Here is a 21,816-nt window from a genome sequence, read left to right as displayed (position 1 = left end):
CCATGCAACCTATCCCATTTTCAGCTTCTCTGTCAAAATTTATAGTAGCTTTATGTGCAGTTTCCCACTAGGTGGTTTCTAATAATTACTGGAGGCAAATTTCCTTTTAACTTCTGTTTGCTCCACTTCGTATACATTCAGAAATGACGTTAGCATTTCTTACTTTCACACTTTCGGTTATTGTACACTGACCTCAATCTGTTAGCAAAATGTTTCAAATGCAGACTCTTTGTTTGCAGATTTGCTTCCAGATTTAAGGGCTTCACTGTATTAAACCCAATTTTGTTTGAATGGGTCAAGCACACCATCTGTTCCGGTAAGCGTGACAATTGCTTCTCCTAAAAATGTTTGTCTTTCTGCCAATCTGAAAATGCATAGCTTGTTACCATTGTCTGTTAGACTGACGTTATCAGGTATATTTTTACATTTACACATGCATCTGAGATCCGGCAACCTTTTTCCCCTGAAATGGCTTCAAGAAAACAGGAAACTGAGAAATGAACTTGGCAACAGACAATAAATTGTAATGTGTTTTACTGTGATCATTGCATTTTGCATAAAAAGATTATGAATTGTGATTGTGGTTGTCGTGATTCCCTCAAAAAAAAAAAAAAAAAAAAAAAAAAGATGCCCTGAGACGCTCCCCAGGTGATAAAGGAGTTTCATTTTTGTCAGAGCGCTAGCTCCTAAGCCACAGGGCTTTCTTCTTCTGAATAAGGTTCCCACAAGTGGAACCTAACAATATTATTGAATAAAACAGTGTCTCTGAACATACAACATAGCGAGGAAGCAGGGTATATCAAACTGAAGGTAGGAGATATGACCAATAAAAACAGGGATGCTACCTTCAGAAAACATTTAGGCTATCCTGCTGAGGGGGAGCTAAACTTTAAAGACGTATTGGAAGAGAGATGTAGAGCTTAGGGATATGGTTTAGTGGGGACTGTTAGTGTTAGGTCAGAGGTTGGACTCGATGATTTTGAGGTCTTTTTCAACCTAGAAATTCTGTGATTCTGGGATTCTGTGATTTCTCTTGGAAAAATCATTTTAAAAATGTATTGCGCGTACAAATAGTATATCACAATGCTTGGTGTTCCCATAGTAATCATGGTTTTGAACACGTCTCTCACTATGTGGCGTTGTCACACCTATTTAAGCCCAGACAACAGCCACGCCGAGCACCCAGCTCTTCCCCAAAACCCTTAGGGAAGAGCCGGGCCGCGTTTCCTCAGCTCGGCGGCAGCCGCACTCCCAGCCCCGAGGGGCCGCTCCGGCTGCGGGAGGAGGATCCCGGGGAGGCGCTACCTCCCTTCCCTCCCCCTCCTGCCGGCTGAGGAGGCGCCTGAGAGCGGCTGCACCCTCCCCGGCCCCTCTGCAGGGAGGAGGAGGAGGAGGAAGAGGAGGAGGAGCCGCTGCCTGCGGGGAAGGTAAGCTATACGCAGCGAGCAGCCCGCCGCCCTTCCCTCTCCTCCCTATCCCGTCCCGTCCCCCGGGCAGAGCCGCCCCGCTGAGGCGAGCGGCGGTTGGGACCGGTACGCGGCGCCCCAACGGCCGCCCAACCCCGCCCCGCCTCAGCCGCCGCCGGGCATGGCGGGCGGGCGAGGGTGGGACGGGAAGGGCGGGCGCTGCGCCTCCCGCCCCGCGCCGGCATCTTGGGGCTGCCCGCTGAGGGCTTTCCCCTGCGAAATTCCTCCGTGTTTCCTTCCACAGATGAAATTTTTCCCGTTGTTGAATTGTATTGTGGTTGAGAACTGAATAAAGGATGTTTACGGGAGATGTTGTGCGTCCTTGTGAGCTGGGGGGGTGAGCTGGTGGCTGGGTTTGGGGTGAAGGAATGGTGGAGGGTGTGAAAGGAGGTACAGGTAAAGGAAAAAATGAGAAATAATGATCCTGCTGCATGTGGGGTAAGGGAGAAATAGACGTGACAGAAAGATATTTGGTGGTAATGATGCGATGGGAAGTAAAGCAACAGGAAAGGGATAAAAAAGAATCAAGCTTATCATTGCTTTGATGGGAAAACATTATAGGGGCTTTTGCTGGTGTGTGCTATAGACCAGAAGAGCTGGGTTTTGATGAGGATAGTGCTTACTGAGAGACAATATTAGGAATTTCATCATAGGTGGGCTTTTTTGTTAACATCATTTGTTAACATCATCTTCTTACACAGAACTGCTCTAAACTTGCTGAACAGGCACTGAATTGCCCATTTCTCCGTGTAAAAATTTCTAAGAAGTGCTTTCAATCCAGGATCCCATTTGTAGTTTGTTTAGCTATGTACTGTATGTCAATAATCAAAGGTTGAAGTTCATGATCTCAGGAGGGCCAACCTTGAAAAATCAAGAGGGTTAGTTCGTGATGTCAGTTGCACTGAGTCCTGAGTGCCCTGAAAATAAAGAAGGAATTAAATTGTTTTATGCCAAAGATAAAGTTTATTTGGAATTAATATCCAAAAAAAAAAAAAAAAGGAAAAAAAAAGGTCTGCCAAACTGTTACTTATCTCAAAAAGAATGTTGTGGAATAAAGAATAGGAAAAGGTTGGATAAACAAAGCTGCAGGAAAAAGTGTGGTGATGAAGTGAAAATTGTGCAATGTAAGTTTGAGTTAGTTATAGGCAAGTGCTTTTAAAGCTTCTTTAATCATCTAAGTAAAAACAAAAACAGAAGTAAAACTTCTAGGTGATAAAGTTGAGGTAAAATAACGTTGGCCTCCCATTGCATGTGATGTCTTGCAGTTTGGAGACTATTGCTGCAAGTAGATTTAATATTAGATGCTTAAGCTTACACTTTAAGGAATAACATTCTGTTTCTGACTTTGCTTTTAAGAGCTGAGAAACGTCCATCTGCTACGTCTAATCTCATGCTCTTGCCATTTTTGTTGGTCACTTACAGTTTCAGAAGACTTAAAGAAATACCCAAATGGACAATTAGAGTCATTTACTCACCAAGAAATACCACTAATTTTTTTTTCATATGCACATTTTATTTACTATTGTATGTCTCCAAACTGCAAATTATATCTTTTTATGCAGACAGCTATAATTATCAAAGTTTAAACAACCTGAATTCTTAGATCCAGGTATAGAATATCGATTATTTGTATCTATATTTAGATGATACTTTTATATTCACATGCTAGATGCATATACCTAGGCAAATTCTGACTTTGTATCAGGGAAGGATTTGGGTCTGCACCATCCTTCAGCCCTGCCTGGCCTTCTGTGCTGGGTTCATGGGAAACACTCTTGCAAGTACCCAGTGTTACAGGGAGGTCTAAGTACAGCCACCAGTTCATGCTGTGGTCGTGTTAGACATAGTCTTGAAAAAAAATCCACTCTTGGTGACCCAATGTGCGGAAAGACTGTGCTAAATCTAAGTGATGAGTGTAGAAGAGACCCAGATGTGGTTTAATAATGCTTATGGGCTTGTTTATTTATTTTGTTGTTGTTTTAATTAAGGCATAGAATGTTTTTAGAAGGTAGGTTTTATAAATTACAGCTTTTAGCTTAAATGGGGCTAGAAGGCATAAAAGGCCCTTCCTTGGACACGTAAGGAACTGGTTATAGGTTAGAACTATAGCAGCTTTCCTCTTCAACAGATTGAGCAGGATACATATTTACTGCATTATTTTGCATTAATTTGCTATGCTACGTGGTTGATATTTTTATTAAAGTTATTTTAAAACCAAATCTTCAGAATACTTTCATTTCCCTAAAGCTGGTTTCCTTTAACTCTCAAGAAGGAATGTCAAAATGAAAAATCAATATAGGTTTCAATTCTACCAAAACGGTTATATGGTAAATTAAATGCAGTGTTTTAAATGGACAAGACCTAATAATTGCATCCGTTGTTGATATTTTATTAGGTTTGTCTCTGTATGGATTACAGGAACTGAAGAGTGTTCAGAGTTTGTCTAGAAATTTGGCAAAGAGAAAGAGCTTTTCATGTTAGTTTTCTGAAAATCTGGAATAATTCACATTAAAAAAGCGAATATTTTTCTTTGACATCTCGGGTTAGGTTTAGCTTATATTAGATTTAGATACAGGGATAACATCCTGTTCCCAAGAAACTGTCTAACAAATTGTTTGATTATTTTAATATACTTAAAAGATTTGGAGATAATGCTCATTATATATATTTTTTTCTTTTAATGCAGAAGTAAACCACTAATTACATGAAAATGGCTCCAGCATCCTCCTATAATGGTTTTCAGCATTAAAGGTAGTTTGTGCATTCATTTTCCATTATCTGAAACATTTGATTGCCTTCAAAAGGTATTTTTGCTCTCGTATAAAAGAGTGAAAGTACTTTAATGCAAAAATATTTTGTGATCAACACCTTTTAATCAGTTTTTTTTAGCTGCCGACCTTGAGATTTCAACATAGATTTGCCGAAGACTATTTTCTATTCTTTGTACTTCTGCTTTTTGTTGGTTTGTTATATATTTTCTGTTCCTTAATAGGTTTTAGTTGTTTCATTCAAATCTTTATATTTTTTTTTTTCCAGTCAAGTAGATGGATACCCAAAGCTTTCAAATTTTTTTTTTTTCAGGGTGACTGGAGGGTTTGTGGCATGGAGAAAAGAATTTGAGATTTGTTTCTTCTGCTTTAAGTGTTTTCCCTCTGGTAGATGACGATGCATTTTTCCAGTCAGTTCCACTCTTGCTGCTCCCTGGTAAACAATACACCATTCTACAGCAATGACGATGAGGGACAACAGTTCTGAGGGGGGGGAAAAACAGAATAGGGGTGGGAGAAATAAAGACGCTTAATATGGGCAGTGTGTCTTACCATCTGTTTTTTATAGGACTTACAAAAGTCCTATTGAATTTATAAAAATCAAATTAATCGCATTTTCTTCCTAACCAAAAGTTCCAAGGTTTGGTGTGGGTTTTTTTTGTTGTTGTTGTTTTTTTGTTGTTTTGTGGTTTTTTTTTTATGGAGGTGAGGGGAAGGTGTCCCAGGAATCCTCATATGATTTTTCAGAGCAATTTTGTCACTTAGGGCAGAAATTTCGCACCAGATCCTGACACTTATTTTTAAACCATCGAAGAGTTGAAAGGTCATGTCATTTGTTTTCTTTCCTGCCTTCTCACTTATTTCAAAACATTTTTCCCTGATGTATTTGTTCTTTACCACCATGGTAGTAAAGCTGAATTGATGGGTTATAAAATGGTATTCACAGTAACTTCTTTTGGTGTGTCCATGTTCCCTTGTTTTATGTTGTTTGTATGTTATCCTACACTGCCTTCATTTATCTCAATTAATTTATTTTGGGGGATGATGAAATTACTGGGGGGGGGAGAAAAAAAGGCCTTTGCATACAGATTTCAACCATCTAGCTCCAGTACTCCAGTAAATCTTTCAGAATGTAAATGGGGCCCCCAGCATAAGAAGGACATGGATCTATTTGAGTGAGTCCAGAGGAGGGCCACGAGGGTGATCAGAGGGCTGGAGCACCTCTCCTACAAAAACAGGCTGAGGGAGTTGGGGTTGTTCATCCTGGAGAAGAGAAGGCTTCGGGAGACCTTACAGCAGCCTTCCAGTGCCTAAAGGGGCCTACAGGAAAGCTGGGGAGGGACTCTGTCAGGGGGTGTAGGGATAGGACAAGGGGGGAATGGCTTTAAACTAAAAGAGGGGAAGATTTAGATTAGATATTTGGAAGAAATTCTTCACCGTGAGGGTGGTGAGGCCCTGGCACAGGCTGCCCAGAGAAGCTGTGGCTGCCCCATCCCTGGAGGTGTTCAAGGCCAGGCTGGATGGGGCTTTGGGCAACCTGGGCTGGTGGGAGGTGTCCCTGCCATGGCAGGGGGCTGGGACTGGATGATCTTTGAGGTCCCTTCCAACCCAAACTATTCTGTCAGTCTCTGCTAATTTCAGTGGGGTCATGCTGTATCCAACAGGTAGAACTGATTATCATTCTAAAAGAGAGGTGGCATCTGACAAGATGGTTTTAGCTGAAGCTTTGGTTCTGCAGAGTGAGACAATAAGGCTGTCTTATTTTAATTAGATTTCTGTAGCAGTTTATTTTAATTAGAAATTTCTGAAGTAGTTACCTACTTCACAAGGTCAAGGATGTCAGTCTTTCCCGCGCTACTCTGCGCTGGTGCGGCCCCACCTCGAGTACTGTGTGCAGTTCTGGGCACCACAGTATAAAAAGGACATGAAACTGTTGGAGAGTGTCCAGAGGAGGGCTACGAAGATGGTGAAAGGCCTGGAGGGGAAGACGTACGAGGAACGGCTGAGGGCACTGGGCCTGTTCAGCCTGGAGAAGAGGAGGCTGAGGGGAGACCTCATCGCAGTCTACAACTTCCTCGTAAGGGGGTGTCGAGAGGCAGGAGACCTTTTCTCCGTTAACACCAGCGACAGGACCCGCGGGAACGGGGTTAAGCTGAAGCAGGGGAAGTTTAGGCTTGACATCAGGAGGGGGTTCTTCACAGAGAGGGTGGTTGCACACTGGAACAGGCTCCCCAGGGAAGTGGTCACTGCACCAAGCCTGTCTGAATTTAAGAAGAGATTGGACTGTGCACTTAGTCACATGGTCTGAATTTTTGGGTAGACCTGTGCGGTGTCAAGAGTTGGACTTGATGATCCTTAAGGGTCCCTTCCAACTCAGAATATTCTATGGTTCTATGATGTCAGTCTTTCAGACTGTCAAGACTGCAGTCGTTCGGAGGTTCTTGGATTCAGCCTCTAAATTGTATGTACTTTACTCTTGAAATTAGTAGGCAGCCACTGAAGCTTGCATCAGAAGCCAAGAAGTCACAGGATGGTGTCAAGAAGCAAGAAGGGAATGAGAAAAGAGCGTGCTTTCGTTGGAGATAGCAGCTCTTCAAACAACCACTTACTGTTTTCCAGGGTCTGCAGTTCTTTGGTAATGGAAAACGCTGCATCAGTGGAGGAGTAAATGAAGGTCTGAGTTCTGTCAGTTTATGGTCAGCACCAGACAGGGTAGTGACATTTCAGTGTTTGTACGTGAAGAAGGATGATAATTTTGAAAATAGTCTCACGCCTTCCTGGAAAGGGAATGTAACCTCTTCAGTGGCAATAGCTGTCAATAATATTACTGTTCTGTCCTCTCCTGCAAGATCACTCGAACAATTTAGCATCATTTCATGCCTTTTCCTGCATGTGGCTGCTGAGAAATCAACACGATCAAGCAAGGTTAGGTCCTTTTCCTAAAGGAAAGCAAGTCCTTTTTTTCTGTGACTTTTTCCTTCTACTCTTTCCAAGGCCTTTGGTTAGAGTTACTGGGGTAAGAAGCTCTAGACAGACCTTTGATTCAGCAGATGAGATTCAGAAATATTGAAGTTAAGAGCGAGGAAATGCTAAGTGGAGTTCTGGTAAGGAAAAAAAAAATGTTTGCTTGCCAAGTTCCTAGAGAGAGAATCTACAAGAATATTTACATTCAAATGAGTTAGGGAACCTGTATAAATATTTAGGATTAAATGGTCTGGTTAGACTCTTAATAGAGCTTAGCTAATAGAACCAGCATTTGTGTTCCTTAACTTCATCTTATCTATACCACAGAGGCATACATAGTCTGCCCACATACCATGGCTGGAGCAAATCCAGAGTCAGAACTTACAAATTGCACAAGTTGACTCAGGCTGCCAGAGTACGCTGTCCAGATTCTCAAATTGGACTTGGATTCCAGATAAGAGATTTATCAAAGTTCAATGTAAATACTTTTAAAACACCGTGTACTTCCTCAGAAAATGGACACTTACTATAAGGTTTCTTCTTTAAGATTTTCGTGTTAGATTTTTTTTGGAAAAAACAGTGAATATATATATAAAGTTTTAATGCATGAGAAATAGTTCTTGCTTACCTGTTTACTTTTGAAAGTAACTTGCTTTTTTTTTAGTTAGTAATGACTAACTATTCTAAGATAAGGTTTTTCAGCAATTATATGCATATTTCAAGATTTTGTAGATTAACAGCCCTAAAAACTTGTCTCTAATAGCTCTGACTGTATTTTTCTTCTGTAAAGTGCACAAATATGAAGGTTTTGTTCTTCAAACATTTGATGCAAGTACTGTTTTTCCTTTGCTTCACAGTACATCCAATGGTAATTTTTCTGAAGGAAAAATTCCTAAGAGTAAGCAAACATGAATCATCACTAGTATGTTAGAGGTACTCAGATAAGAATGATTGTTATGTATGCATAATGATTTAATATACTTTCTTTGTCTTTCTTTGTTTTCAGGGTCTAATAGTTAATATATACTCTTAAATGAATTACAGGTGTTTACAAAGAACACCTTTTGCAGATGCAAACATTTGACAATCAATATGTACTTGTATTACAACAAATGAATTTGAATAAAAAAATAAATGGGTATCATCTGAAGCATCCTATGTACTACCTATACCCTATGTAGGACAGATCAGAAATAAAGTGCCTATGCTTGCAGAATGGTTTGAAGAATGGAGTTGCAGGGTAATTTTCTCATGTTTAAGATAAAACATCACTTTGGAATTGTGAGGACGTGTAAGTGACCTCTATTCTTGCAAAAAGTTAGTTCAAAACTCTTGGTGTGTTTCTGGGACTCTGAAAAATTAGTGGGCTGGAGAGCCTTTTGTTAGGTTACTGAATGGTCCATACTGATGTATCTTCGTTTATACTAGCAGGTAACCTGCTTTTAACGTCAAACTATGTGCTTTTGCCTAAACAGAAGAAATGGAAGTAAAATATTAGAACTTGAAGAATGATGAGTATCAGTCGTGTATCAGATGGCTTGCAGAAGAGAGACAGAATCCTGCGTTCACTTACATTCAAAAATTCATAGTTAATAGTTAAACTCTTGGAAAACCTGTCAGCTGCGTAGGCTAAGGGTGGCGAAGAAGTGGATTACACATATCAGCGTTGACAGGCAGTGTTGAAAATCGAAGCTGCAAAATTTTGCATGGCCTTGATAGTCAGTTCCACTCTTAACACTGCTGCCGTGGTTGACATTAAACATTTCAGAACTGCAGTTTGGGAACACAACCCTGCTCTGGTCATGCAAAAGGCCTTAATTCGGCAGGTTGTTTCTAGTTTCAGTAGAGATTTTTTCTTTATTCAGTGAATTAAATCATATTTGTTAAATCCTTAAAACCGATAATATTTAAATCCTATGAATTTCATATATTCTACATCTTTGGGCTTGGTCTTACAGCGTGAAGGCTTCCATAAGAGACATGTTTAGCAGTACATTACATAGTTTTATAAAGATACATTTGGTACTTCTTTTAAAGTGCAGAAGTCTTCTGAAAAATAGCTAAATAAAGTGGTGGATTCTTGTTTATTGCGTGTTATTGTGTTTCTAATCAGAATTTTCCAGACATTTTGTTTTCAGTGAAATGTAAACAGATTTTTTAGCATTGGCTGAATCGCTGCCCCTCCGAGAAAATGACATTTACCACTTTCCAACTTGCTGAGCAAAAGAAGCCTGCACAGCTTCAAAGCTGCTTCGTGATTTGTGCAGTTTTACTGGAAATGGAGTTGCATGGCTTTATGTTAGGGAATTATTTAGGGATAGCAGGGGCATGCATATTCATGTGGGAAGAAACATCTGATCTGGAAATTGTTTCTAGTGATGATGCACACCACAGAAAGCATGCAGTTCTTTTACAGAGCTGGCAGTATTTTCTGAAACAAAGTCGATATTCTAACAATGCTCAGTAAAACCTGAAAAGCCCCAAATGTTTATTTCTAACACTGCTTTTCAAAATGGAACTGGAATAAGAACATTTGAAGGCTTATGCCAGAAATGGAAAGCTTTGTCCAGTGTGCTTTTTCTATTTTTTTTTTTTTTGAAAGAAATGTCTTGAAAAATTACATCAGCAAGGTTCTAAATCTATTTTTACTACAATAAAAAAATTAGAGTATTGTGTTTATTAAAACCTTTTCCTTTCTGATAACTGACTAATTGTACTACTTATTAAAAAAAAAAAAAAAAAGTCCCAAAATTCCTATTTAGGTAAGAATACAAAATAATGTAGAAGAGTAGAGTCCATTTCACTGATCACTGTGCAGTTAAATATAAAAACAAAATTGTCTGAGCTTCATGATTTTTGTTTTCTCACCCAATACAGGCAAATAGTTCTGGCTTAATATGAAGTGTGTATAGTTCTATAAAGTATTTTTGCAGCAATGTGATATCCTGATTTTAACCACTATTCTCTCTCTGCAGGTGGACACAGGCGCAAATCTGTATGGAGGATGAAACTCCTCCTTCTCAAGAAGTCAGTGCCAAGGTCAGAGTGTGACTTTGTGTTACGAATTTCATACTGCTCTGCTCAAGAGGATTAAGCTGGCTTCATTTAGCACTAACTTAGTACATGCTGGTAGCTTTCAAGATAAACATAAAACCAAAACTCCAGGTATAAAATGATAGTTGGAAAAGAAACGCTACTTATGTGATCCACAAATTGTTAGAAGCACAATATATTCATTTGATGCGGGTTGAATTGCTCCATTGTCTTGCAGCATTGGTGTAATTTAGAATTAAGTTCTAAAGTTACTCATTTCAGCTTAATTTTTCAACAAGATGTACTCGTAAGAATTAACTTTTGTAGCATAATATGATGAAAAAACTCCATCCTGTTTTCCTCTTTCTTTTCCTTTGAAAACCCTGCGTGTAAAATTTCATGAAACATATCATTTAGATTTTGAGCTTAATGATAGCACCTTGTTAAGGTGAGCTGCATGACAGAACTGAATACCCAGCTTTTAGACTGATTGCTGAGGTCAAATGAAGTTTTAGGAGTCCTTGAGATATAGCTGATGCACCTTTGCGATAGGTACCTGTGTCATATGAAATCTCAAATTCTTGTCTAGTTCTGTCTGTCATGAACCTGTGCAATATAATGAGGGAGCTAATCACTGATGGGACACAAATACTGCAGGCTGATACTTCAAGTTGTCTTTTTTGGGGGGAAAAAAAACATGATGGAAAGTGAGGGAGGGGGGAAAATGTTAAAAAGTGAAAGAATGTCTCTTAGTAAATTGGATGAAATTAGTGATTTGAGAGACAGGATTTAGATTATGTTTTAGTCTGACAAAGTCTGTTAATAATTCTTCTGTTTAAGAAAAAAAAAAAAAGTACTGTAAGTATTTTTCCTGGGTGCTTTTTATAGTACTTTTTTCAGAGTATGATTTTAATGCTAAAAAATGCTACAGTTTTTTATTGTTGTTGTTGTTTTTGTAACCCATTAATTATGAGGGTAGGACAGGAGTTCTTTGTAGAAGGAGATTACACAAAAAAACTTTATGAGATGAATGGGTGCTCATTCATCTGCTGTGTACTTGGAATTGATAGCCAACATTTTAAAGAAACCAGTATCTTATTTTGGTGGAGCATTGGTAAGGGCATCTACAATTGAAGGGCACCTTGAGCAAAAGTGGGATGCAGTTTTGTTAATGCAATTGACGGACTAGTCTGTGATGCTTTTGCTTCTCATCATCATACTTAATAAATCCCTAAAATCTTCCATAAAATTCATGCTAACCTCTTGACATGAAACAAACTGTTCTGTGAAAAGCAGATTTATGAGTCCTGATTTTAGATGGATATGTACCCTTCATCTCTTATAATTTTGCTACGTGTCATGGAAGACAGCGTTTCCTAAACTGGCTTGGCCCTACTTACTTGCTGACTTACTTCATCATGTACGTGTGTGATTCTCCAGTTGCCTACTGCCAAATGGATTGTGTAACAGCTGAATCTTACTTCCCTTTCACTTGCAAATTTGGCTGAAAATGGTCACTGAATCTAGTTATTTGGTGTGAGGGAATGGGGAAATAGCTACTGTCATCAAGACCGCAGCTTTTTTTAATGGAACGTGACCAACCCTCCTCGTTCCTCAGAAGTATATTTGTTTAGAGATTGAAATCCACAATTTATTTAGGGATTTATCTCTAGTTTCAAGCGTTTTATCTGTGCTTCTGTGAACATTTGTTCATAGTAAGTGATATTAGTCAAAAAAGCAATATCCCTAAGACTGACATAGGTGACTCTAAACTGGAATTTATTCACATTGCTGCTTTCAGTCAGAGGCAGCAATGCCTCTGACTGAAAGAAAAAAAAAAAAAAAAGTATTCTGTGACAGTTCAGTTTGTGGGTCTGCTGCTTCCTAGGTGTAAACAAATCATGCAGTCGTTGCTGTTATGTGGTGAACTACATAATGCCATGATAGGCAAAATCTGTTCTTACTTAGCTTCAGAGCTGGCAATTAATAATGCTTTTCTTCATACCCAGAACTTATTTTAATTTTAGTAAAGAAACTTTGATGAGTGTTCTGTGCAAAAATTGCAGCTAAATTTCGATCCTGTAACATTTTTCTGATTTATGCTATACTAAAGCAGGAGAAATGTAGAGTGAGACTCAGACATTAACTTGACTAATTTTAATGTCTGGAGAGAGCTTTTTTTTTTTTTCTTTTCCTTTGACAAGAAACTTGTTACTTCTCCTTGACCGTGCTAGGGAATGTTCAATTATCTTTTTTCTTTTATTATGTATTTACTTACAAATAAAAATATTCTTAGAAAGTTCCCAAAGATTCAATAATTGTTGAAAGACAGACTGTTTCAGAAGTGAAAAATAAAGGAAAGAGTTTCTCAAGTTTTCTCAGGTTTCCATTTTTAATACATGAACATAAATGTGTATATTTATTAAATATAAGTATATTCTTGGGCAGTTCTTACATGTCTTTTTCTTTTTTCCTCTTAACAATAGTTATAGCATCAGAGGAAAAAACACATTATTTTCAAGTTTTGGATGTAAACTTCACACCTTGAAATTAAAATCCTGTATATTGAATCCTGTAACCTAGCAGTTATGTTGTATAAATACAATGAAAATGTGACTGCAGCATTTAACTTTTTATTTTGTACTTTTCTTCATGTGTATTGGTGCTTTCTTTCTGGATCGTGATATCGTTTATTTGTTTATTTTAATGGCTTTGCTCCAATTACTGTTCTAGAATTAAAATATTTTGTGGTTGTGAAAGTTTGTAGCGGTGTATCTCTGAATTTATCCTTTTTACTATGCAAAGGCATATACATTTCTCTCTGTCTAGGTATTTGATGTCTTTTTTCTTTAACATCAGGTCTTGGAGGCAACATTGTTGTCAGCTCTAAAGATGCTGGATATTGGGAAATGGCCCATTTTTTCTCTTTGTTCACAAGAAGAGCTCAAGTTAATTCGTCAAGCCTGTGTGTTTGGTAACGCTGGTAATGAAGTGCTGTATGCGACTGAAAATGATGAGGTAATTGTTCAAGTGCATGAACATGACATACTTGGTCATTCATGTGTCAAGTTATTAAGAAAGCTAGTAGTGTGATTGTATACCTAGGACAAGTTGCATGCTGAATACCTGGTCGTTTTGATTGCTGCTAAGACATTTGCAATGCGAATTACTGGATTCCTACCATGATCAGAGAAGATGGGGCTAGACATTTCTTGGAGATGCATGAACACAAGTTGGAGCATGGGAAATTCCAATTAAATATTAGGGAAAAAATACCATGAGACTTGTTAAATTCTAGAGAGCTTGTGAGATCTCTTCCTTGGTGTTGTTCAGGACTCACTGGGACATGGCCTTGAGTAAACTGATATATTCAGACTTCTGTTGAGAAGAGGTTTGGACTAGTTGACCTCTGGTGGTCTGTTCCAACTCAAATTATGATTCTGTGATTCTTTTATAACAGGTTTTTGTGCTTGGCATGAACTGCAGTGGGTGCTTGGGAACAGGAGACATCCAAAGCACTATTGAACCAAAGAGATTAGATTCTCTGTGTGGCAAAAAAATAGCCTGTCTGAGTTATGGAAGTGGTCCTCACGTTGTTCTTGCTACGGAAGGTAAAGTATGACACAAATACTGCTTTTTTGGATAGTTCTGCTTTAATTAGTCAAGCAGGAATGAAAGGTCTGTTTGGGGAGGATAAGAGAGAAAATTGGGATACACAGTCTGGGCTATCAAGTCTAACATGCTTTCATTAGCCAACATGATGTGCTACTTCTGTTCATAGCTAGTTCTTTTTTGTAAGTTTCTCAAGCTCTGCTTTGATCTTGTTACTACTTCTGGAAGATTTTTTAGTACACAAGTTAAATTTGGAACTTCTGGTTGTATTTAAAATGTGTTAGTGGCTACATAATGCTCCTGTTCTTGTGCCAACATTGTCCTTCAGCTAAAATGCATCTTTTCCCTCAAGTACTTACTTCCAGATGGGCTTTAGAACTTTTATATTGCCTTGCAGCTTTTTGTTTTCTGTTGTCTCATTGGCACTCTGTTGAAACATATACCATGCTAGCAGCCCTTCTGCGGATCTGTTTGCTATTAAGTACATTATTTTTGAAGACAAATGAGTAATGTTGTGTTCTCAGTGAGATTCTTTTAGAGCCTGCCTGATAATATTAGTATTTGTGTCTCTTCATTAATGAGAAGAAATCTTGTTGACTAGTTTAGATTAGATGACTAAAGGTAGGTGACCTGAATTATGTTCTCTGTGTGTAACTATTCTTTATATACCATTACATCCCATGAATTTCTTCAGGGCCTCCCATTCTGGAAGCTTTTTACATGTGCACCCGCATTTTCTTTTGAGCTTTGTTGCTGGCAGATTTACTCATACCCCATCATACTCCTTATCCAGATCATAAAGTGAAATATTGCACAAGAACAGGTCCAGAACTGATCCTCGATGACTTTTACTTGTAACTCCATTCATGTGACTGCCTGCCATTCATCTCATCATAGTTTCTTTTAACCTGCCTGTCAGAAAGCCCTTAGGCATTAATGCAAGAGTTGTGAAATACATATCATTCTTTTAGTAATGAAATGGGGAGAAGGTTGTTTGTATTTGACAACGTAAAACCAGTAGAGGCAACCTGTTATTATAGAGAAATATTGGTTTAGTGTAGCACGTTTTCTCTTGTTAGTTTTGGGGGAACCCTTCTTAGTGAAAACATAAGGCGTCTGGTGATCTCTTTAGAGATCTGAAGGAGTTCGATGTCAAATCTAGCTCTCCTGGACTAACAGCATAATTTAGATGTAGAAGGTCGTGACAATGGTAGATGAGATGAAATTAGAATAACTATTCACTAAGTCTGGCACTATTGAAACAAGAGGATACCTGATGCATGAAAAATGTGAGTACAAAAAGGTGTTAGCTTCATGAAAAACATGCCAATACACATATTTGAAAGTAAATTGGAAGGGTTGTGCCTCATAATATCTGTAATCTAGTGGTTCTAAATGAAGTATGAGGGGAATGGGCTGCAGGTTCATTTTCCCCCTAAACAGTATCTTTTTCTTATTGCTAGTCAGAAACAGAATTCTGCACTAGATAGACTAGATGCCTAACCCAGTCAGACATTTCTTGCATTCTTAATTTTACTAGCATGTTTCTCAAAATACAAGACACGAATGGCATGTTTAAATAATAAATAGCAGCATTGCCTAATTGTTTTTCCTACAAGCCTCCTCATATATATTGCAGTGGGATGAAAAGCTTATTATTTGAACTTTCCAAAAGTGGGAAACACAGGGCCAGGACACAGACAGAAATTTTGGCTGGCTCTCAGTAACAAAGATATAACCTGAAATGGGGGCTCCTGTCATTTCATCTTTCTTCTATATCGCTTTGTCTCCTTTCTTTTAGCTATCTGATTTCTTTTATGAAGATTATGGTGATACTATCCTTTAGGATTTGTGGTAAACACTATGAGAAGATGGGATAGTCCGTGGGATTAGGTGCCAAAAAGGGCATATGTATACTTAAATGTGTATAATATGTTATTGAATTTGGCTTTTCAGTTTGTAATTTTATGTTATGTAGCCATTGGAAAAATAGATTTTGAAACTGCTTTTTACGTTTTTATTGTAGAAGGAGAAGTGTATACATGGGGTCATAATGCTTATAGCCAGTTGGGCAATGGTACAACAAATCATGGTTTGGTTCCCTGTCAAGTCTCCACTAACTTGGTGAACAAGAAAGTCGTTGAAGTTGCTTGTGGCTCTCATCATTCTATGGTGTTAACATCTGATGGAGAGGTGAGAAAAGCTAGAATAAATCTCTCTTTTCTCCTAATGAAATTTTAGTACATGAGAAACTGGAAAACATACTGCACCTAGAGCATTGGTTGTGCTTTCTGTCCTCAGGGTGCTGATGCAACAAAAATGTTTATCAAAAATGGAAAATCTGTTAGTCTATCTACTTTGAAGTGAATGCAGGACATGGATTTCAGTGCCACATTTGCTTGTAATAAGAAATCATCATTTCTTCCTATTCTATACCTTACCGTAGATGCTTAAAAGTATTAAAACTGACATCAATTTAAATTGTGTTCATGTCAGGAGTTTTACCCAGTGAAGTAAACAGTTTTATCATCATTTACTCTGAGATGCCATTTGTGTGCAGTTAGTCATTCTGCACTGGGCTCTGGAAATCTAACAAATCTTCTGTACGATTGCAACTGTCATGTTGCCTCGTAACTTTGGTTGGTGGAACATTAAAGAATGGAATATATAAATACTGTGAGTGGCATAGTTTTGATAGAAACAATTATATTGTAAACCTATGTATCTTCCTAAATCTTAAAAGAAAACGTGAACACAAACTCAAAACATATTTTTAATGCATGTAACTTCTTTCTTGAATGCATACTTAGAACTGCATGTTATAAACTCTTCTTTGATGACAATCCTTTTCTGACAGGTATACACATGGGGTTATAACAACTCAGGCCAGGTTGGGTCTGGCTCAACAGCTAATCAACCGATTCCTCGAAGAGTTACCAGCTGCCTACAAAATAAAATAGTAGTTAACATAGCCTGTGGACAGATGTGCTCCATGGCTGTGGTGGAAAATGGAGAGGTAGGAAATGTTAATTGAAATTTATGACTGAACTTTATTGTATGTAGTACCATAGGATTTGGGTCATTTTAAACCTTTCAGTAATGTACTATCACTGGGAAAAGCAGTATTTATTTCCAGAATCCCTCAAATCTACCTGCGTGTACTGTTTGTAAAAATCTTTGTCATAAATTGTGTTGCATATTCTCATATACTTAAGCACAATTTCCTATTCGTGCTGGTTATAGCTTCTTTTTTAGAAAGAAGTTGAACAGAAATTTGTTCACTAATATTTGGCTTCTTGGTTTATGAGGTTAGTCATAACACTTATCAACTATTACTTTGTATCAACTACTGAAGTTGGCTTTCCTAAAGGAATTCAGGCATTAAACTTCAAATTTACTTGAAAATACAGTTCTGAGGGAAAAACAAAAATAAAAATTAGAAGGCCAGATTTTTACAAACGTAGTGATTAAATCATAAAAACTTTGTATATGTATTTAACATCTCGTGTTAATGTTAACATTTCTTGTTAACTGATTTACTGATTTTTAGAGTGGTACTATATTCTAACAAAAAAAGAAAGTACTGATTAATGTTATCCCACTGCTGTCTTTATAGCAAAACAAAATATTTTGTCTAAACTAGAATCTTATATACCAAGAAGGTGAGAATAATCAGTCGATACTTTCTTAGTTTTCAGTGCCCATGTATACACATTATCTCAAGAAAAAAAGAAAAACAGAGAAAATAAAAGTATATTGCGTATGTTTTTCCACCTCAATACACCTTGAACCCCTCTAATACTTTTTAATCTTCGTTGTGAGGATATCAAGGGGATATAGTGTTCCTTCTGCTGTAGTTCATTTGAGCTGAAGACTTAGGGCAGCCTAGTTCCTCTCCAGATTCATCACTTCAAGCATTTCAGTTTAGACCTTGGTAGCTACTGGCTGCATTAGAGTAGTGTAATATGTCACTGAAATTACCAGTACTCAGTGTTTTCCTTCTTATATTCATTGCAAAACCATTAATGGTCTACTCAAACTGCTGTGATGTTTTCCAGTTTATACTTGTTTTAATACGTTTTCTTCTGTGTTAGAAGATTTTTGAATGAGAAATTAGCTCTTTTAAAAAGGGAAGTATTCATGCTGAATTTGCTCTGTGCTGGGGAATGGTCCTATGAATCACTTATTTCCACATTCATAACTTCTAAAAAAGATGAGTATGAAGGGTTAGAATTTTAGATGAGCATACACTTGGAAGTTTTAACTGATGAAGCATCCAAAATATGTTTTTCTGTACCAGAAATGACAAATACATAAAAGAAGTATGTAGTTATCTGTATATTTATGTAGGGTTCATGTATATATGTGTGTGTATGTGTATATATACACACATACTTACGTGTCTACATATACAGTGCAGATCCTAAGGTGTGGGAACTTGAAATATTGAAAGAAATTATGGGAACAATGAAGTAGTTGTATTGTTTTCAGAAGAATAACGTACAAGCAAACAACTGAAATCCCTGTTTTTGTTTTTAAGGTCTATGTCTGGGGTTACAATGGTAATGGGCAGCTTGGACTGGGCAGCAGTGGTAATCAGCCAACACCATGCCGAATTGCAGCCTTGCAGGGCATTCGTGTACAGAGGGTAGGTGTGTGATGCTCCATGTCAAACCCTTTATGAACAACTGAGAAAATGCTAATATTCTGCATGTGAAGAATGTAGTCCCGGATCTTTTGTTTAAAGTGCATTTTATCAGAATGAAGACTTATATCTTAAAATGAACCTCTGAGAAACTGTGACCCTGTGGAGTTCAGTGGGAATTTCGCCATTGTTTTCAGTGAGGTCAGGATTTTACTTAAAGAGGACTAGGAATTTAGAAACGTTTGGTCCTTTCTAATAAATATTTTTTCCCGACATTTGTAATAAATGCTATTTTTAATAAGATCTTCTTAGGCTATCCCGTTCTTCATTAGACTGTATTTCACTCTGGGAAAATGCTTCAGTTTAGTATTTTGTCCTTCTGGCAGACTTAATATCATTTTTATTAACTATAGTGAAGTACAATCAATAACATCAATGTATAACATAACACACATCTGTCTATGTTAACTTACTATTACATACAAACGAGATTTTTCATTTTATTATTTCTTACAGGTTGCCTGTGGCTGTGCACATACGTTAGTGCTAACGGATGAAGGTCACGTTTATGCCTGGGGAGCCAATTCATATGGCCAGTTAGGTACTGGGAATAAAAGTAACCAGTCCTACCCTGCGACAGTTGTTGTGAATAAGGACAGGTAATACTTACATTCTATCAGTCAGACATCAGTTGGCATATGTTCAGAAGAGCTACGGAAAGTTATGTCATTTTTAAACTTATTTTTTTAAGAAACAGACTATCATTTTTTACAATAGTTCTTTTGCTGAATGTGAACGGATTGGAAGCTTGTCTGACATACAAATGCAATGCATTGAAGTTTGATTTTCATAGAATGGCTTGGGTTGGAAGGGACCTTAAAGATCACCTAATTCCACCCCCCTGCCATGGCAGGGACACCTCCCACCAGCCCAGGTTGCCCAAAGCCCCATCCAGCCTGGCCTTGAGCACCTCCAGGGATGGGGCAGCCACAGCTTCTCTGGGCAGCCTGTGCCAGGGCCTCACCACCCTCTGAGGGAAGAATTTCCTCCTAACATCTAAAATCTCCCTTCTTTTAGTTTAAAACCATTTCCCCTTGTCCTGTCATTATCTGATCGAGCAAAGTGTTGCTCTCCATCTTTTTTATAAGCCCCCTTTGAGTATTGAAAGGCTTCTGTGAGGTCTCCCAGGGCCTTCTGTTCCCCAGGCCGCACACCCCCAGCCCCCTCAGCCTTCCCAGGAGAGGTGCTCCAGCCCCTGCCCACCCTCATGGCCCTTCTCTGGCCCCGCTCTCCCAGCCCCACACCCTCCCTGGACGCAGCACTCCAGGTGGGGCCTCAGGAGGGCAGAGCAGAGGGGCACAATCCCCTCCCTGCCCTGCTGCCCACCCCTCTGGGGGTGCAGCCCAGGACGCAGTTGGCCTGCTGGGCTGCAGGCACACACTGCTGGCTGCTGTCCAGCTTTTTGGCCACCACAGCCCCAAATCCCTCTCCTCAGGGCTGCTCCCTGTGAGCTCTTCTCCCAGGCTGTGCTCATGGCTGGGACTGCCCCAACCCAGGTGCAGCACCTGCATTTGGCCTTGCTGAGCCTCGTTGGGTTCATGTGGGGCCACTTCCCCAGCCTGCCCCTGTTCTGTGATCTTCCCAGGCGCAGAGGTGAGGCTCACTGCTCTGTATTTCCCTGCATCTTCCTTTCCAACCTTTTTAAAACTGAGAGTGATGTTTCCCTTTTTCCAGTCACCTGACTGCCAGAACTTTTCAAATAGGATGGAGAGAGGCTTGGCAGCTCCATCAGCCCATTCCCTCAGGACCCTGGGATGCACAGCATCAGGCCCTACAGACTTGTACCTGTTCATTTCCATCAGGTGGTCTCAAACCTGCCCTTTGCTTGCACTTTGTTGCCCCAGCAAAACCTCACCCAGAGGTTCAGGTACTCGAGAGACATGGGAAGCCTGACAGCAAAGATTGAGGCCGAGAAGTTGCTGAGTACCTCAGCCTTCTCCGTGTCTGCTGTAACCAGTTCTCCCCTGTCATCAGAGGGGACACAACTCTCCTTGACCTTTTTTTTCTGGACAGCGGACCAAGAGAATCCCTTGTCGTTCTTTGAATCCCTCACCAAGCTCAGTTCCAGCTGTGCCTTGGCTTTCCTGCCCCCATCCCTGCACACCCGGACACCATCCCTGTGCTCTTCCCAGGCCACATGTCCCTGCTTCCCCTGCCTGTGCATTTCCCTCTTGCACCTCAGTCTGACCAGCAGGGCCTTGCTCAACCATAGTTTTCCTGCCTTCCCTGCTTGATTTCTTACGTGGGGGATGAAGAGTTCTTGTCCTGTAAGAAGAGCATCCTTGAAGAGTTGACATCTCTGGTCAGTTCCTCTGTCCCTAAGGGCAGTGTTCCAGGGGATCCCATCCCCTAGGTCTTTAAACAGCTGGAATTCTGCTCTTTGGAAGTTCGGGGTCCTGACTTTGCTCTTTGCCAGGCCCAGGTTCCTCGAGATCACAAACTCAGCCAGGGTGTGCTCACTGCCTCCAATCTTAACCTCTTTAATGGATTCATCTGCATTTGCACTGAAAGTGCCTGAACCCACCCCATAGCCATCTTTGAGAAAGAAACTGAATGTTCTGAGCCGGAATGTGCCATTTTCTGCTTCAGCTCGCACTGCACTTCGTAGGTCTTAATTGCAGTTTCTCTTTGCTGGTGTAGTTCCATTGTTTGAGGCCAACAATAAAAGCTTTAACGCCTCGGAATATAAATTGCGTTTTACCATGCTACATTTGACAAAGAATACACACAGAAAAGGTGAAGAGTGGACATCTGCAATTCGTGTTAGAGCTGCTAATAAATCCAGCTCATCACCCAGGGGAGAGAGAAAGAGCTATGTTCTTTCTCGGTATCATTGCCTGAAAATTAACCTTAGATTTTTACAAATTGAATACTTCACTGTAGTCCTTGATGGGTAGCGGTGCAGTTATTTCTAGTGCTAATTCAGAGCTGTGTATTTGTGTGGGCTGAGAGATGAATCTATTCCATGCTACTGAGTGGTGATTGTGGTCTCCTGTTGTGAATAATAAGAAAATCATCACATCTCTTCCTCCACGTGCCTGTGTCTGTTACTGCAAGGAAGATGGAACTCCTCCCTGGTGCTGAGACACGGCCTGCTTTCGAACATTGCTATTTCTTTGCATTTGTGTTAAAAAGTAACTTGATTTTTTTTTCCAGACACTTTGATTGCAGCTGAAATGTTAGCACATTTTAATACTGTGCATTGCCTTTTCCCCTTTTGTTGGCCAGAATGTGCATTCCTGGTGTCAGTGAGAGTATTACCTCACTA

The 21,816-nt window shown here is 39.4% G+C and overlaps 1 protein-coding gene across 6 annotated transcripts in view; it reads left to right on the top strand.

The window, feature by feature from the left end:
• The first annotated feature begins 1,259 nt into the window (after positions 1–1,259).
• The window catches only part of LOC101793224 (RCC1 and BTB domain-containing protein 2), a 32,360-nt gene continuing 11,803 nt past the window's right edge, over positions 1,260–21,816 (top strand). Inside the window, exons 1-10 of one of the 6 annotated variants that reach the window (XM_027471592.3) lie at positions 1,286–1,427; positions 4,153–4,217; positions 4,548–4,670; positions 10,174–10,237; positions 13,091–13,249; positions 13,692–13,842; positions 15,870–16,036; positions 16,701–16,859; positions 18,384–18,491; positions 19,005–19,147. In XM_027471592.3, the coding sequence (XP_027327393.2) occupies positions 10,196–10,237; positions 13,091–13,249; positions 13,692–13,842; positions 15,870–16,036; positions 16,701–16,859; positions 18,384–18,491; positions 19,005–19,147 (929 nt within the window). In that variant the 5' untranslated portion in view covers positions 1,286–1,427; positions 4,153–4,217; positions 4,548–4,670; positions 10,174–10,195. Of the gene's footprint in view, positions 1,428–4,152; positions 4,218–4,547; positions 4,671–6,884; positions 6,909–10,173; positions 10,364–13,090; positions 13,250–13,691; positions 13,843–15,869; positions 16,037–16,700; positions 16,860–18,383; positions 18,492–19,004; positions 19,148–21,816 lie in introns of those variants that run through there. The other 5 variants (XM_072032557.1, XM_027471585.3, XM_027471614.3 and 2 more) reach the window with 5 other exon arrangements.

This window comes from Anas platyrhynchos, chromosome 1, assembly GCF_047663525.1.
Source record: "Anas platyrhynchos isolate ZD024472 breed Pekin duck chromosome 1, IASCAAS_PekinDuck_T2T, whole genome shotgun sequence".
Classification (NCBI taxonomy): domain Eukaryota; kingdom Metazoa; phylum Chordata; class Aves; order Anseriformes; family Anatidae; genus Anas; species Anas platyrhynchos.
Note: the sequence above shows the minus strand (reverse complement) of the source record. Positions and strands in the feature narration are given on the sequence as shown.